Below are 14,125 nucleotides of genomic sequence, written 5' to 3' on the forward strand. Positions count from 1 at the left end.
CATCGCCCCTGGTTGGCCTGTCTCCATACTGTGTCAGAAAACCCTTCTGCACACACTGGACAAAAACTGACCCATCTAAAGTACTCGAACTATAGTATTTCCAGTCAATATTTGGAAAGTTAAAGTCCCCCATAACAACTATCCTGTTACACTCGCTCCTGTCGAGAATCATCTTCGCTATCCTTTCCTCTACATCTCTGGAACTATTCGGAGCTCGATAGAAGACTCCCAGCAGGGTTACCTCTCCTCTCCTGTTTCTAACTTCGGCCCATACTACCTCAGCAGACAAGGCCTCAAACGTCCTTTCTGCTGCTGTAATACTCTCCTTGATTAACAATGCCACACACTCCTCCTCTTTTACCATCTTCTCTGTTCTTACTGAAACATCTAAATGCTGGAACCTGCAACATCCATTCCTGCCACAGCTCTACCCATGACTCCGAAATGGCCACAAAATCGAGATGCCAGGTACCAACCCATGCTGCAAGCTCACCCACCTTATTCCGGATTCTCCTGGCGTTGAAGTAGACAAACTTTAAACCAAGTTCTTGCTTGCCAGTGCCCTCTTGCGTCCTTGTAACCTTATGCCTGACCTCACTACTCTCAACATCCTGTCCACTGGAACTACAATTTTGGTTCCCATTGCCCTGCTGAATTAGTTTAAACCCCACCCCCCCCCCCCCCCGCAGGTCAGTCGCAAATTCCCCCCCCCCCCCCCCAGGATATTGGTACCCCTCTGGTTCAGGTGAAGACCATCCTGTTTGCAGAGGTCCCACCGACAAAGAACAAAGAACAAAGAAAATTACAGCAGAGGAACAGGCCCTTCGGCCCTCCAAGCCGACGCCGCTCCAAATCTTCTATCTAAACCTGTCGCCTATTTTCTAATGGTCTGTATCTCTTTACTTCCTGCCCATTCATGTATCTGTCTGGATACATCTTAAAAGACGCTATCGTGCCCGCGTCTACCAATTCTGCTGTCAATGCGTTCCATGCAGCCACCACCCTCTGCGTAAAGAACTTTCCACGCATATCCCCCTAAACTTTTCCCCTTTCACATTGAACTCGTATCCCCTTGTAATTGAATCCCCCACTCTGGGAAATAGCTTCTTGCTATCCACCCTGTCTCTCCCCCTCATGATTTTGTGCACCTCAATCAGGTCCCCCTCAACCTCCGTATTTCTAATGAAAATAATCCTAATCTACTCAACCTCTCTTGATAGCTCGCGCCCTCCATACCAGGCAACATCCTGGTGAACCTCCTCTGCACCCTCTCCAAAGCCACAACCTTTTGGTAATGTGGCGACCAGAACTGCACGCAGTATTCCAAATGTGGCCGAACCAAAGTCCTATACAACTGTAACATGACCTGCCAACTCTTGTACTCAATACCCCGTCCGATGAAGGAAAGCATGCCTTATTCCTTCTTGACCACTCTATTGACCTGCGTTGCCATCTTCAGGAAACAATGGACCTGAACACCCAAATCTCTCTGTACATCAATTTTCCCCACGACTTTTCCATTTACTGTCCAGTTCACTCTTGAATTGGATCTTCCAAAATACATCACCTCGCATCTGCACTGATTGAACTCCATCTGCCATTTGTCTGCCCAACTCTCCAGTCTATCCATATTCTGCTGTATTCTCTGACAGTCCCCTTCACTATCTGCTACTCCACCAATCTTAGTGTCGTCTGCAAACTTGCTAATCAGATCACCTATACTTTCCTCCAAATCATTTATGTATATCACAAACAACAGTGGTCCCAGCACGGATCCCTGTGGAACACCACTGGTCACATGTCCCCATTTTGAGAAACTCCCTTCTACTGCTACTCTCTGTCTCCTGTTGCCCAGCCAGTTCTTTATCCATCTAGTTAGCACACCTTGGACCCCATGCGCCTTCACTTTCTCCATCAGCCTACCATGGGGAACCTTATCAAATGCCTTACTGAAGTCCATGTATACGACATCTACAGCCCTTCCCTCATCAATCAACTTTGTCACTTCCTCAAAGAATTCTATTACGTTGGGAAGACATGACCTTCCCTGCGCAAAACCATGTTCCCTATCACTGATAAGCCCATTTTCTTCCAGATGGGAATAGATCCTATCCCTCAGTATCTTCTCCAGCAGCTTCCCTACCACTGACGTCAGGCTCACTGGTCTATAATTACCTGGATTATCCCTGCTACCCTTCTTAAACAAGGGGACAACATTAGCAATTCTCCAGTCCTCCGGGACCTCGCCCGTGTTTAAGGATGTTGCAAAGATATCTGTTAAGGCCCCAACTGTTTTCTCTCTCGCTTCCCACAGTAACCTGGGATAGATCCCATCCGGACCTGCCGACTTGTCCACCTTAATGCCTTTTAGAATACCCAACACATCCTCCCTCCTTTTGCCGACTTGACCGAGAGTAATCAAACTTCTGTCCCTAACCTCAACATCGGTCATGTCCCTCTCCTCGGTGAATACAGATGCAAAGTACTCATTTAGAATCTCACCCATTTTCTCTGACTCCACGCATAACTTTCCTCCTTTGTCCTTGTGTGGGCCAATCCTTTCTCCAGTTACCCTCTTGCTCCTGATATCTGAATAAAAGGCTTTGGGATTTTCTTTAACCCTGTTTGCTAAAGATATTTCATGACCCCTTTTAGCCCTCTTAATTCCTCGTTTCAGATTGCACCTACAATCCCAATATTCTTTCAAAGCTTCGTCTTTCTTCAGCCACCTAGTCCTTATGTATGCTTCCTTTTTCCTCTTTGCTAGTCTCACAATTTCACCTGTCATCAATGGTTCCCTAATCTTGCCATTTCTACCCCTAATTTTCACAGTAACATGTCTCTCCTGCACACGAATCAACCTCTCTTTAAAAGCCTCCCACATATCAAATGTGGATTTACCTTCAAACAGCTGCTCCCAATCTACATTTCCCAGCTCCTGCCGAATTTTGGTATCGTTGGCCTTGCCCCAATTTAGCACTCTTCCTTTAGGACCACTCTCGTCTTTGTCCATGAGTATTCTAAATCTTACGGAATTGTGATCACTATTCCCAAATTAGTCCCCTACTGAAACGTCAACCACCTGGCCAGGCTCATTTCCCAACACCAGGTCCAGTATGGCCCCTTCCCGAGTTGGATTATTTACATAATACTCTAGATAACCCTCCTGGATGTTCCTTACAAAATCTGCTCCATCTCGACCTCTAACACTAAGTTAATCCCAGTCAATGTTGGGAAAATTAAAATCTCCTATCACCACCACCCTGTTGCTCCTACAGCTTTCCATAATCTGTTTACATATTTGTACCTCTGTCTCACGCTCGCTGTTGGAAGGCCTGTAGTACAGCCCCAACATTGTTACCGCACCCTTCCTATTTCTGAGTTCTGCCCATATTGCCTCACTGCTCGAGTCCTCCATAGTGCTTTCCTTCAGCACAGCTGTGATATCCTCTTTGACCAGTAATGCAACTCCTCCACCCCTTTTACCTCCCTCTCTATTCCGCCTGAAGCATCGGTATCCTGGGATATTTAGTTGCCAATCATGCCCTTCCCTTAACCAAGTCTCAGTAATAGCAATAACATGATACACCCAGGTACGAATCCAAGCCCCAAGTTCATCTGCCTTACCTATTACACTTCTTGCATTAAAACACATACACCTCAGACCACCAGTCCCTTTGCTTTCATCATCTGCTCCCTGCCTACTCTTTCCCTTAGTCACGCTGACTTCATTATCTAGTTCCTTACAGGCTTTAGTTACTACATCCTTGCTCTCCACAGACCTCATTTGGTTCCCATCCCCCTGCCACATTAGTTTAAACCATCCCCAACAGCGTTAGCAAAAGCACCCCCAAGGTCATTGGTTCCAGTCCGGCCCAGGTGTAGATCATCCAATTTGTAATTGTCCCACCTACCCCAGAAAGAGCCCCAATTATCCAGGAAACCAAAACCCTCCCTCCTACACCATCCCTGGCTCTTTCTTGGATTGTGAATGAGACTCAGTAGCACTCCAGCTGCTATTAATAGAGACCTGGATTGCATTGGCTCTTCCCTGGCTAGTGAGTGGGAGTTAATTCCACTGCAGCTGGTGTTAATATTGGCCTCCATTGAATTGGCTCTGCCTGGTGTGTGAGTGGGACTCAGTACCACTCCTGCTGGTATTAATGGAGGCCTGGATTGAATTGGCTCTTACTGGTTTGCGAGTGGCGTTCAGTACCACTCCAGCGAATATTACTGTAGGCCTGCACTGAACTGGCTCTTTCCCTTTGCGTGAATGGAGTTCAGTACCACTCCTGCTGGTATTAATAGAGCCCTGGATTGAATTGGCTCTTTCCTGCTGTGTTTGAGTGGGTCTCAGTAGCACTCCTGCAGGTCTAAATAGACTCTCTGATTGAATTGGCTCTTTCCTGGTGTGTGAGTGGTACTCAATGCCTCTCCAGCTGGTATTTATAGAGGAATGTATTGAACTGGCTCTTTCCTGGTGTGTGAGTGTGACTCAGTACCACTCCAGCTGTTATCAGTGGAGGCTTGGATTAAATTGGCTTTGTCCTGGTGTGTGAGTGGGGCTCAGTTCCACTTCTAATGATCTTAATAGAGAACTGGATTACCATTATACAAATTAATCTTTAACCGTGTGCCATAATCCTGAAAGAACAAGCCAAAGATTTTCCTGTTAACTATTTGGACATGCTACTTATTCAGCATTGGCCCTTTCCTGGTGTTTAATTGGGGTTATGTACCACGCCCACTGGTATTACTAGAGGCTTGTATTGTATTGTATCTGTGCTGGTGTGAGTGGGGTGCAGTCCCACTCCAGCTGTTATTAATGGAGGCTTGGATTGAATTGGCTCTTACCTGGTGTTTGAGTGGGACTCAGTACCACTCCAGCTGGGTTTAACAAAGGGCACTTCGAATTGTCCCTTGCACGGCGACCATTTTAAATGCCATTCCATGCGGCTGTTTGTTGTTACCTGCAGTGTGCCCATTTTAATCGACGTGTGCTGTGGCCATTTTAAATGACATTCTGTATGGATGTTTGATGTCACCTGCACTGCATCCATTTAAACGACATTTGGTGCTGCCATTTTAAATGACATTCTGTTTGGATGTTTGATGTTACCTGCACTGCGGCCATTTAAACGACATTTGCTGCTGTCATTTTAAGTGCCATTCAATGCGGCTGTTTGATGTCACCTGCACTGCGGCCATTTTAATTGACATGTGCTGCGGCCGTTTTAAATGACATTCTGTGTGGCTGTTTGCTGTCACCTGCATTGTGGCCATTTAAACGACATGTGCTGCTGCCATTTTAAATGACATTCCGCGCAGCTGTTTGGTGTCACCTGCACCGCGGCCATTATAAGCGACATGTGCTGCGGCCATTTTAAATGATGTGCACTGTGGTCTGTTTGAAATATGAGAAATCCATGGTGATCCCTCCCCATCACTCTGGTAACAGACCAAGCTCCCACTCCCCGTTACCCTGGTAAGCGACACCGCCCCCACTACCCGTCACCCTGGTAACAGACCACGGCAGACATTCCTTGTTACCCTGGAAACAGACCCCGCCCCCACTCCCCATCACCCTGGCAACAGACGCCTCTCCGACTCCCCGTCATGCCAGTAACAGAACCCGCCCCCAACACCCCATTCCCCTGGTAACAGACGCCGCCCACACTCCCTGTCATCCTGGTAACAGACCCCGCCCCCACTCCCCATCACCCAGGAAACAGACCCATCAACGACTCCCCATCAGCCAGGGAATATACTCTGACCCCACTCCCCGTCACTCTGGAAACAGACCCCGCCCACACTCCCCATCACCCTGGTAACAGACCCCGTTCCACTCTCCATCTTCCTGGAAACAAACTCCACCCCTGCTCCCCGTCACCCAGGAAACAGAGCCCGCCCACACTCCCCGTCACCCTGGAAACAGAACCCGCCCCCACTTCCCGTCAGCCTGGAAACAGACCCCGCCCCCACTCCCATAACCCTTGTAACAGACCCCGCCCCCACAACCCATCACCCTGGAAACAGACCCCACCTCCAATCTCTGTCACCTTGCGAACAGAACCCTCGTCCACTCTCCGTCACCCTGGTAAAAGACACATCCCCCCTTCTCCATTGCCCTGGTAACAGACCCCACCTCCACTCTCCGTGACCACGGTAACAGACCACGCCCCCATTCTCCTTCACCGTGGAAACAGATCCCGCTCCCACCCTCTGTCACTCTGGAAACAGACGCCGCCCAGGCTCCCCACCACCCCGGAGAAAGACCCCGCCCCCACACACCTTCACCCTCTAAGGAGACCCCGATTCTGCTCTCCATCACCCAAGAAACAGACCCCGCCCCCACTGTCCATCACCATGGTAACGGAACCCGCCCCCCCGTACTCCGTCACTGGAGAATCAACCCCTGCCTGCACTCTCCATCAACCTGGAAACAGACCCCGCCCCCACTCCCCATCACCCTCGGAACAGGCTCCGCCCCACTCGCCGTCACCCTTGAAACAGACCCCGTCCCACTGCCCGTCAACCCGGAAACAGACCCCGCCACGACTCCCCTTCACCCTGGAGACTCGCCCCGCCCTCACTTCCGGTCACCCTGGAAACTGGTCCCGCCTCCACTCCTCCATCACCCTGGCAACTGGCCCTGCCTCCCTCATTCGTCACCCTGGAAACAGACCACGGCCCCACTCCCCATTACCCTGGAAACATACACCAACCCCCCACTCCCCGTCATCCTGGAAACAGACACCGTCCCCACTTCCCATCATCCTTGAAACAGACATCATCTCCAATCTTCCGTCACCATGGACAAAGTCTCCACCTCCATCTCTCCATGGTGAAAGGCCCCGCCCCCGCACTGTCTCCATGGTGACAGTCTCCATCCCCGCTCTGTTTCAATGGTGACAGGCCCAGCCCCGCTCTGTCTCCATAGTGACAGTGTCCACCCCACTCTGTCTCCGTGGATACAGTCCCCGCCCCCGCTCTGTATCCATGTTGACAGGCCACGCCCCCTCTCTGTCTCCATGGTGACAAGCCCCGCCTCCGCTCTGTCTCCACGGTGACAGGCTCCTCCCCCTCCTAAGATCATTGAATGTATTTAACAATTGTAGTAAAGGGATAATTCAGCACATTCTTCAACTGCTCTCTGAACTGAGTCTGGGTCACGGCGTAAATTGCAGTGTTTGTACAGCAACTCAGGAGCTGCAGCATGAAGCCCAATTCCCGCATAAACACACGGGGAGGAACAGACTGATGCCCCAAATACCACAACCTCTTCCATATTGAATACACCATTAACATGGCCCACAACAGGATGAAATTCACCGAGATAACTAACAGTAGAATGATGGATTTCCTTCGACTCTCCATCTCGGGGTCTCTGCGACTCTCCCCACTGCTGTGAGCTCGGAGTCTCCTGCGTCCTCTGCTGCTCTCTAAAATGTGTCGCACGGTGAGAGCGTTGAGCAGCAGAATCAGCACAAATGGGATCCCCGGGGTTAGAATGTTGTGAAGGAGCTCGATTGTTATCCAGACTCGAGAGAAATTAACATCCCCTGTTACCCAACAAAACCAGGGGTCATTCACCAGCCAATACAGACCTGTTAACATAAAATACCAGAAGATGTTCTTTAAACAGCTGACCGCAGTCACTGTTCCCACAACCACAGCCGACGATTTCTCACTGCAATATTTTCTTTTCAGCTTCTGGCAAGAAATGGCTACAAATCGATCAAAGGTGAAAGTGACGGTGAACCAGACAGAACAGTCTGTGGCTGCGTAAAGCAGGACGGCGTGGATATTACACACGGGGATGGACTGCAGGAACAGAAACTGTTCCCGATAAACAATGGGAATGTGTCTCAAAATCAGGTCCAGGATAATGACCACAAGATCCGCCGCTGACATGGCCCCCAGGTAGCGAGTGACACATTTGGAGAGACCGCACTTTCCCCGAGACAGGATCCCAATCGTCAGCAAGTTAACTGTGAGGAAGGGAAATAAACAGATAAATTATACATCAGACTGGAGCAAAGTTACCAGTTTGATTGAGGACTTATTGAGATTTATAAATGTGTTCCTGAATCCAGTAATGTATTAAAATGATTGAACCTGAATGAACGAATGGGAAGGTCTGTGATACGGTGAAAGACAGGAGAGATTAAACAATAAAAGGATGATATTGAAATTGTTAAATTCAATGTTGATCATAATCCTCCCTCGCCCTCCTGTTTCCCCGTCTGGTTTAAAAACGGTTCCATCTCTAATCTCTCCCAGTTCTGATGAAGGGTCACCGACTTGAAACATTAACTCTGTTTCTCTCTCAAAACTTCCTGCCAGACCTGCAGAGTATTTCCAGCGTTTTATGTTTTTATTTCAGATTTCCAGCATCTGCAGCACAGTGGACTTGTCTCAAGAGTTAAATACTGAACTGACTGAGAGACTCTGTCTTAATGCCTGTGGTGTGATGTCTGTGTGTGTGTGTGTGTGTGTGAGTGAGTGTGTGTGTTTATATGGCAGGCCCAGTGCTGGGGTGTGACCTGTGTGTGTGTGTGTGTCAGAGAGAGAGTGTGCGTTTCTGAGAGAGAGCATGTGTGTGTGAGAGAGAGTGTGTGTGTGTTTGTGTATGAGAGAGAGAGAGAGCCTGTGTGTCTCTGAGAGAGAGCATGTGTTTGTGCGTGTGAGAGAGAGAGAGCATGCGTGTGTGTGTATGAGAGTGAGGGTGTGTGTGTGTGCATGAGAGAACGTGTGTCTGTGTCTGATTGTATGTCTGAGAGAGTATGTGTGTATTAGTGTGCATGTGTGTGTGTGTGTGAGAGAGATAGCATGTGTGTGCATAAGTGTGTGAGTGAGTGTGTGTATGAGCGTGTGTGAGTGTGCATCCAAGAGAGCATGTATGTGTGTTAGATAGAGAGCGTGTGTATTTCTGAGAGAGAGCATGTGTGTGTGTGAGAGAGAGATCGTGTGTGTGTGCGTGTGTGTGAGAGAGGGTATGTGTGTATGTGTGTGTGTGAGAGTGACAGCGCATGTGTGTGTATGAGTGTGTGTATGCGTGTGTGTGATAGAACATGCCCGTGTGTTTGACAGAGAGTGTATGTGTGTGTGTGTGTGATGGAGTCAGAGAGAGCATGTGTGTGTGTGTGTGTGTGTGCGTGTGATGGAGAGTGTGTGCGTGTGTGTGTGTGTCTGTCTGTCTCAGATAGACAGTGTGCGTGTCTGAGAGGGAGAGTTTGAGTGTGTGTGAGAAAGAGAGCATGTGTGTGTATGTGTGTGAGTGTGTGGCTGAGAGAGAGTGTGTATGTATGTATGTCTGTTTGAGAGAAAGTGTGTGCATGCGTGTGTGTGAGAGAGAGAGACAGTGTGTGTGAGAGGCAGAGTTTGTGTGTGTGTGGCTGGGAGAGAGAGCGTGTATGAGAGAGGGAGAGAGCGTGTGTGTGAGAGAGAGAGTGTGTGTGTGGGAGACAGAGAGAGGGTGTGTGTGTGAGACAGAAAGCGTGAGTATGTGCGTGAGAGAGAGAGCGTGTGTGTGTGAGAGAGAGTTTGTGTGTATGTGTATGTCTGTGTGAGTGTGCGGCGGAGAGTCTGTATGTGTGAGAGGGAGAGAGATAGTGTATGCGGTGCGTGTGTGTGTGTGTGTGTGTGTGTGTGTGTGTGTGTGTGAGAGAGAGAGATCGTGTGTGTATTTGTATGTATATGTTTGTGAGTGAGTGTGTGTGAGAGAGAGAGTGCATGTCTGTGGGAGTGTCTGTGACAGAGAGTGTGTGTGTGAGTGAGAGTGTGTGTATGTGTGTATGTGTGTCTGTTTCAGAGAGAGCGTGTGTGTGCGAGAGAGAGAGCACGTGTGTGCGTGTGCGTGACTTTGTGTCTGAGAGAGTGGGTGTGTGTATTTGTGTGCGCGTGTGTGTGAGTGAGTGTGTGTGTGTGTGAACGAGAGATCATGTATGTATTTGTGTGTGTATGTATGTGTGTGAGTGAGTGTATCTGTGTGTGAGAGAGAGATTGCCTGTCTGTGTGTGTGTGTGTGAGAGAGAGTGCGTGTATGTGTTTCTGTTTCAGAGAGAGTTTGTGTGTGTCTGAGAGGGAGAGTGTGTGAGCAAGTGAGCATGTGTGTGTATGTGTGTGTATGTGTGTGACTGTGTACGTGAGAGAGAGAGTATATGTATGTGTGACTGTTTGAGAGAAAGTGTGTGCATGTGTGAGAGAGAGAGTGTGTGTGTAGGTGTGTGGGAGAGTGTGTGTACGTGTGTCTGTTTGAGAGAGTGTGTGTGTGTGAGAGAGAGTGAGTGTGTGTGTGTGTGTGGCTGAGTGAGAGAGTGTGTGTGTCAGTGGATGAGAGTGAGTGTGTGAGTGTGTATGTGGCTGAGAGAGGCAGTTTGTGAGAGAGCGAGAGTCTACGTGCATGTATGTGGGTGAGAGAGAGAGCGTGTGTGAGTGTGTGTGTGTGTGTGAGGGAGTGTTTGTGTGTGTGTGGCTGAGAGAGAGAGCGTGTATATGAGACAGAGAGAGAGTGTGTGTATTTGTGTGCGTGTGTGTGTGTGTGAGTGTGTGTGTGTGTGTGTGTGTGAGAGAGAGAGATCATGTGTGTATTTGTGTGTGTGAGTGTGTGTGTGTGAGATCGAGATCATGTGTGTATTTGTGTGTAAGTGTGTGAGTGTATGTGTGTGTGTGTGTGAGAGAGAGAGATTGCCTGTCTGTGTGTATGTGTGTCTGTTTAAGAGAGAGTGTGTGTGTGTCTGAGAGGGAGAGTGTGTGTGTGAGAAAGAGAGCATGTGTGTGTATGTGTGGGTGTTTCAGAGATAGAGTGTGTGTGTCTGAGAGGGAGAGTGTGTGTGTGTGTGAGAAAGAGAGCATGTGTGTGTACGTGTGTGAGTGCGTGCGTGAGAGAGAGAGTGTATAGTGTATGTGTGTCTGTCTGTTTGTGTGAGAGAGAGCGTGTGTGTGAGTGTGTCTGAGGCTGAGATAGAGCGTGTATGAGGGACAGAGAGAGCTTGCGTGTGTGTGAGAGAGAGTGTGTGTATGTGTTGTTTGTTTGAGAGAGAGAGCATGTGTCTCTATGTGTGTGAGAGAGTGTGTGTATGTGTGCCTGTTTGAGAGAGAGCCTGTGTGTGTGTGTGTGAGAGAGAGTGTGTGTATGTGTGCCTGTTTGAGAGAGAGCGCGTGTGTGTATCTGTGTGTGAGAGATAGTGTGTGTATGTGTTGTTTGTTTGAGAGAGAGAGCATGTGTCTCTATGTGTGTGAGAGAGTTTGTGTATGTGTGCCTGTTTGAGAGAGAGCGTGTGTGTGTATGTGTGCGTCTGTGAGAGAGGGAGTGCATGTGTTTGTGGCTGAGAGAGAGTGTGTGTGTGTGACAGAGATAGAGAGAAATCATGTGTGTGTGAGCGACAGTGCACGTGTGCATGTGAGAGAGAGCATGTGTGCTTGTGTGTGTGGCTGAGGAAGAGCGTGTGTATGTGTGTGTGCGTGAGAGAGAGAGTGCCTGTGTGTTTGAGAGAGTGTGGGTATGTGTGTGTGTTTGAGAGAGAGATCATGTCTGAGTATGTGTGTGAGAGTGTGTGTGTGAGAGAGGCAGAGAGTTGTGTGTGTGTGTGTGGCTGAGACAGACTGTGTGTGTCTGTGTGTGGCATAGAGGGAGAAAGCGTGTGTGTGTGTTTGAGAGAGTGTGTGTGAGCAAGAGTGTGTGTGAGAGAGTGAGCGTGTGCGTGTTTGAGAGACAGTGGATGTGTGTATATGTGTGTGAGAGAGAGCGCCCGTCTGTGTATGTGAGAGAGCGAGTGTGTGTGTGTGAGAGAGAGAGAGAGCATGTGTATGTGTGTGATTGTGTGTGAGAGAGAGGAGGTAGAGAGCGTCTGTGTATGACTGTGAGGGTGTGTGTGTGTGAGAGAGCTAGCATGTGTGTGCAGGTGTGAGAGGGAGAGAGAGCATGTGCGCATATGTGTCTGTTTGCGAGAGTGTGTGTGTGTGTGTGATAGAGAGAGAGAGTGTGTGAGTGTGTGTGTGTGTGGCTGAGAGAGAGAGAGCGCGCGTGCGTGGTGTGTGTGTGAGACATAGAGAGCGTGTGTTTCTGTCTGTGAGAGTGTGTGTGTGTGAGAGAGAGTGTGTGTATGTGTGTCTGTTTGAGAGAGAGCGTGTGTGTGTATCTGTGTGTGTGTGAGAGAGAGCACATGTGTACGTGTGTGTGAGAGAGAGCGTGTGTGTGTGTGAGGTCGAGAGCGTGCATGTGTGTGAAAGAAAGCATGTGTGTGTGTGTTTGAGATAGAGCATGTGTTTGTATGTGTGTGAGAGATTGTGTGTATGTGTGCCTGTTTGAGAGAAAGTTTGTGTGTGTGTGTGTGTGTGTGTGTGTGTGAGAGAGAGAGAGAGAGAGTATGTGTGTGTGAGAGAGAGAGAGTGAGAGTGCGTGTGTGTGTGAGAGAAAGTTTGGGTATGTGTGTGTGTTTGTGAGAGAGAGCATGTGTGTGAATGTGCGTAAGAGTGTGTGTGTATGTGAGATAGAGAGAGATCACGCGTGTGTTGTGTATGTGTTTGAGACAGAGAGAGAGAGAGAGTATGTGCGTGTGATGGAGAGAGAGCGTGTGTGTGTTTCTGTGTGTGAGGGAGAGAGAGCATGTGTGTGTGTGAGTGAGTGCGTGTGTGATCGTGCGAATGTTCGTGTGAGAGTGTCTGCGTGTGCTGGAGAGAGATTATGTGTGTGTCTGTGTGTGTGTGTGTTAGAGAGAGAGCATGTGAGTGTGCGTGTGTGAGAGAGAGAGTGTGTGTGAGAGAGAGTGCGTGTGTGTGTGTGTGTGTGTGCGTGCATGTGAGAGTGTGTGTGACAGAGACAGCGTGTTTGTCTGAGAGTGTGTGTGTGTGTGAGTGCATCGGAGAATTTTGCGTGTGCGTGAGAGGGCGCATGTGTGTGTGAGAAAGCAAGTGTGTGTGTAACAAAGAGCATTTGTGTGTGTGAGAGAGACAGCGTGTGTGTGTATGTGTGTGAGAGAGTGTGTGTATGTGCGACAGAGAGCGAGTGTGTGTATGTGTGTGTGTTTGAGAGAGAGCGTGTGTGTATGTGAGTGTGTGTGCGTGTTTGTGAGAGAATGTGTCTCTATTTCTGCGACAGTGTGTGTGTGTGAGAGAGAGCGTGTGTGTGAGAGAGCATGTGTGTGAGTGTGTGTGTGAGTGAGAGAGCATGTCTGTGTCTGTGTGTCTGAGACAGAGTGCATGCGTATGAGAGAGCGTGTGTGTGGCAGTGAGAGGGAGAGTATGTGTGTGCGTCAGAGAGTGTGTGTGTGTGAGAGAGTGTGAGTGTGTGTCTGTGTGTCTGAGACAGAGAGAGAGAGCGTGTGTGTGTGTCAGAGACAGAGTGCGTGGGTGTGTGTCTAAGCGAGAGTGTACCTATGTGCCGAAGAGAGTGTACGCGTGTGTGAGAGAGTGTGTGTGTGTGTGTGTGTAAGAGAGATAGCGTGTGTCTGTGAGAAATGGCATGTGTACATGTGTGTGTGTGTGTGTGAGAGAGAGAAAGTTTGGGTATGTGTGTGTGTTTGTGAGAGAGAACATGTGTGTGTATGTGCGTGAGGGCGTGTGTGTGTGAGATAGAGAGAGATCACGCGTGTGTTGTGTATGTGTTTGAGACAGAGAGAGAGAGCGTGTGTGTGTTTCTGTGTGTGAGGGAGAGAGAGCATGTGTGTGTGTGAGAGAGACAGCGTGTGTGTGTATGTGTGTGAGAGAGTGTGTGTATGTGAGACAGAGAGCGAGTGTGTGTATGTGTGTGTGTTTGAGAGAGAGCGTGTGTGTATATGTGAGTGTGTGTGCGTGTGTGTGAGAGAAAGTGTGTCTATTTCTGCGACAGAGTGTGTGTGTGAGAGAGAGCGTGTGTGTGAGAGAGCATGTCTGTGTCTGTGTGTCTGAGACAGAGTGCATGCATATGAGAGAGCGTGTGTGTGTGGCTGTGAGAGAGTATGTGTGGCCGTCAGAGAGTGTGTGTGTGTGAGAGGGGATGAGTGTGTCTCTGTGTGTCTGAGACAGAGAGAGAGAGCGTGTGTGTGTGTCAGAGACAGAGTGCGTGGGTGTGTGTCTAAGCGAGAGTGTACCTATGTGCCTGAGAGAGTGTACGCATGTGTGTGAGATTGTGTGTGTGTGTGTG

At 49.1% G+C, this 14,125-nt stretch overlaps 1 protein-coding gene across 1 annotated transcript in view; it reads right to left on the reverse strand.

Moving 5' to 3' along the window:
* Positions 1 to 7,092: 7,092 nt before the first annotated feature.
* The window catches only part of LOC137381216 (probable G-protein coupled receptor 139), a 53,710-nt gene continuing 46,677 nt past the window's right edge, over positions 7,093 to 14,125 (reverse strand). Inside the window, 1 exon segment of the mRNA XM_068053593.1 lies at positions 7,093 to 7,991. Coding sequence (XP_067909694.1) covers positions 7,093 to 7,991 — 899 coding nt within the window.

Source organism: Heterodontus francisci, chromosome 21, assembly GCF_036365525.1.
Source record: "Heterodontus francisci isolate sHetFra1 chromosome 21, sHetFra1.hap1, whole genome shotgun sequence".
Lineage (NCBI taxonomy): Eukaryota > Metazoa > Chordata > Chondrichthyes > Heterodontiformes > Heterodontidae > Heterodontus > Heterodontus francisci.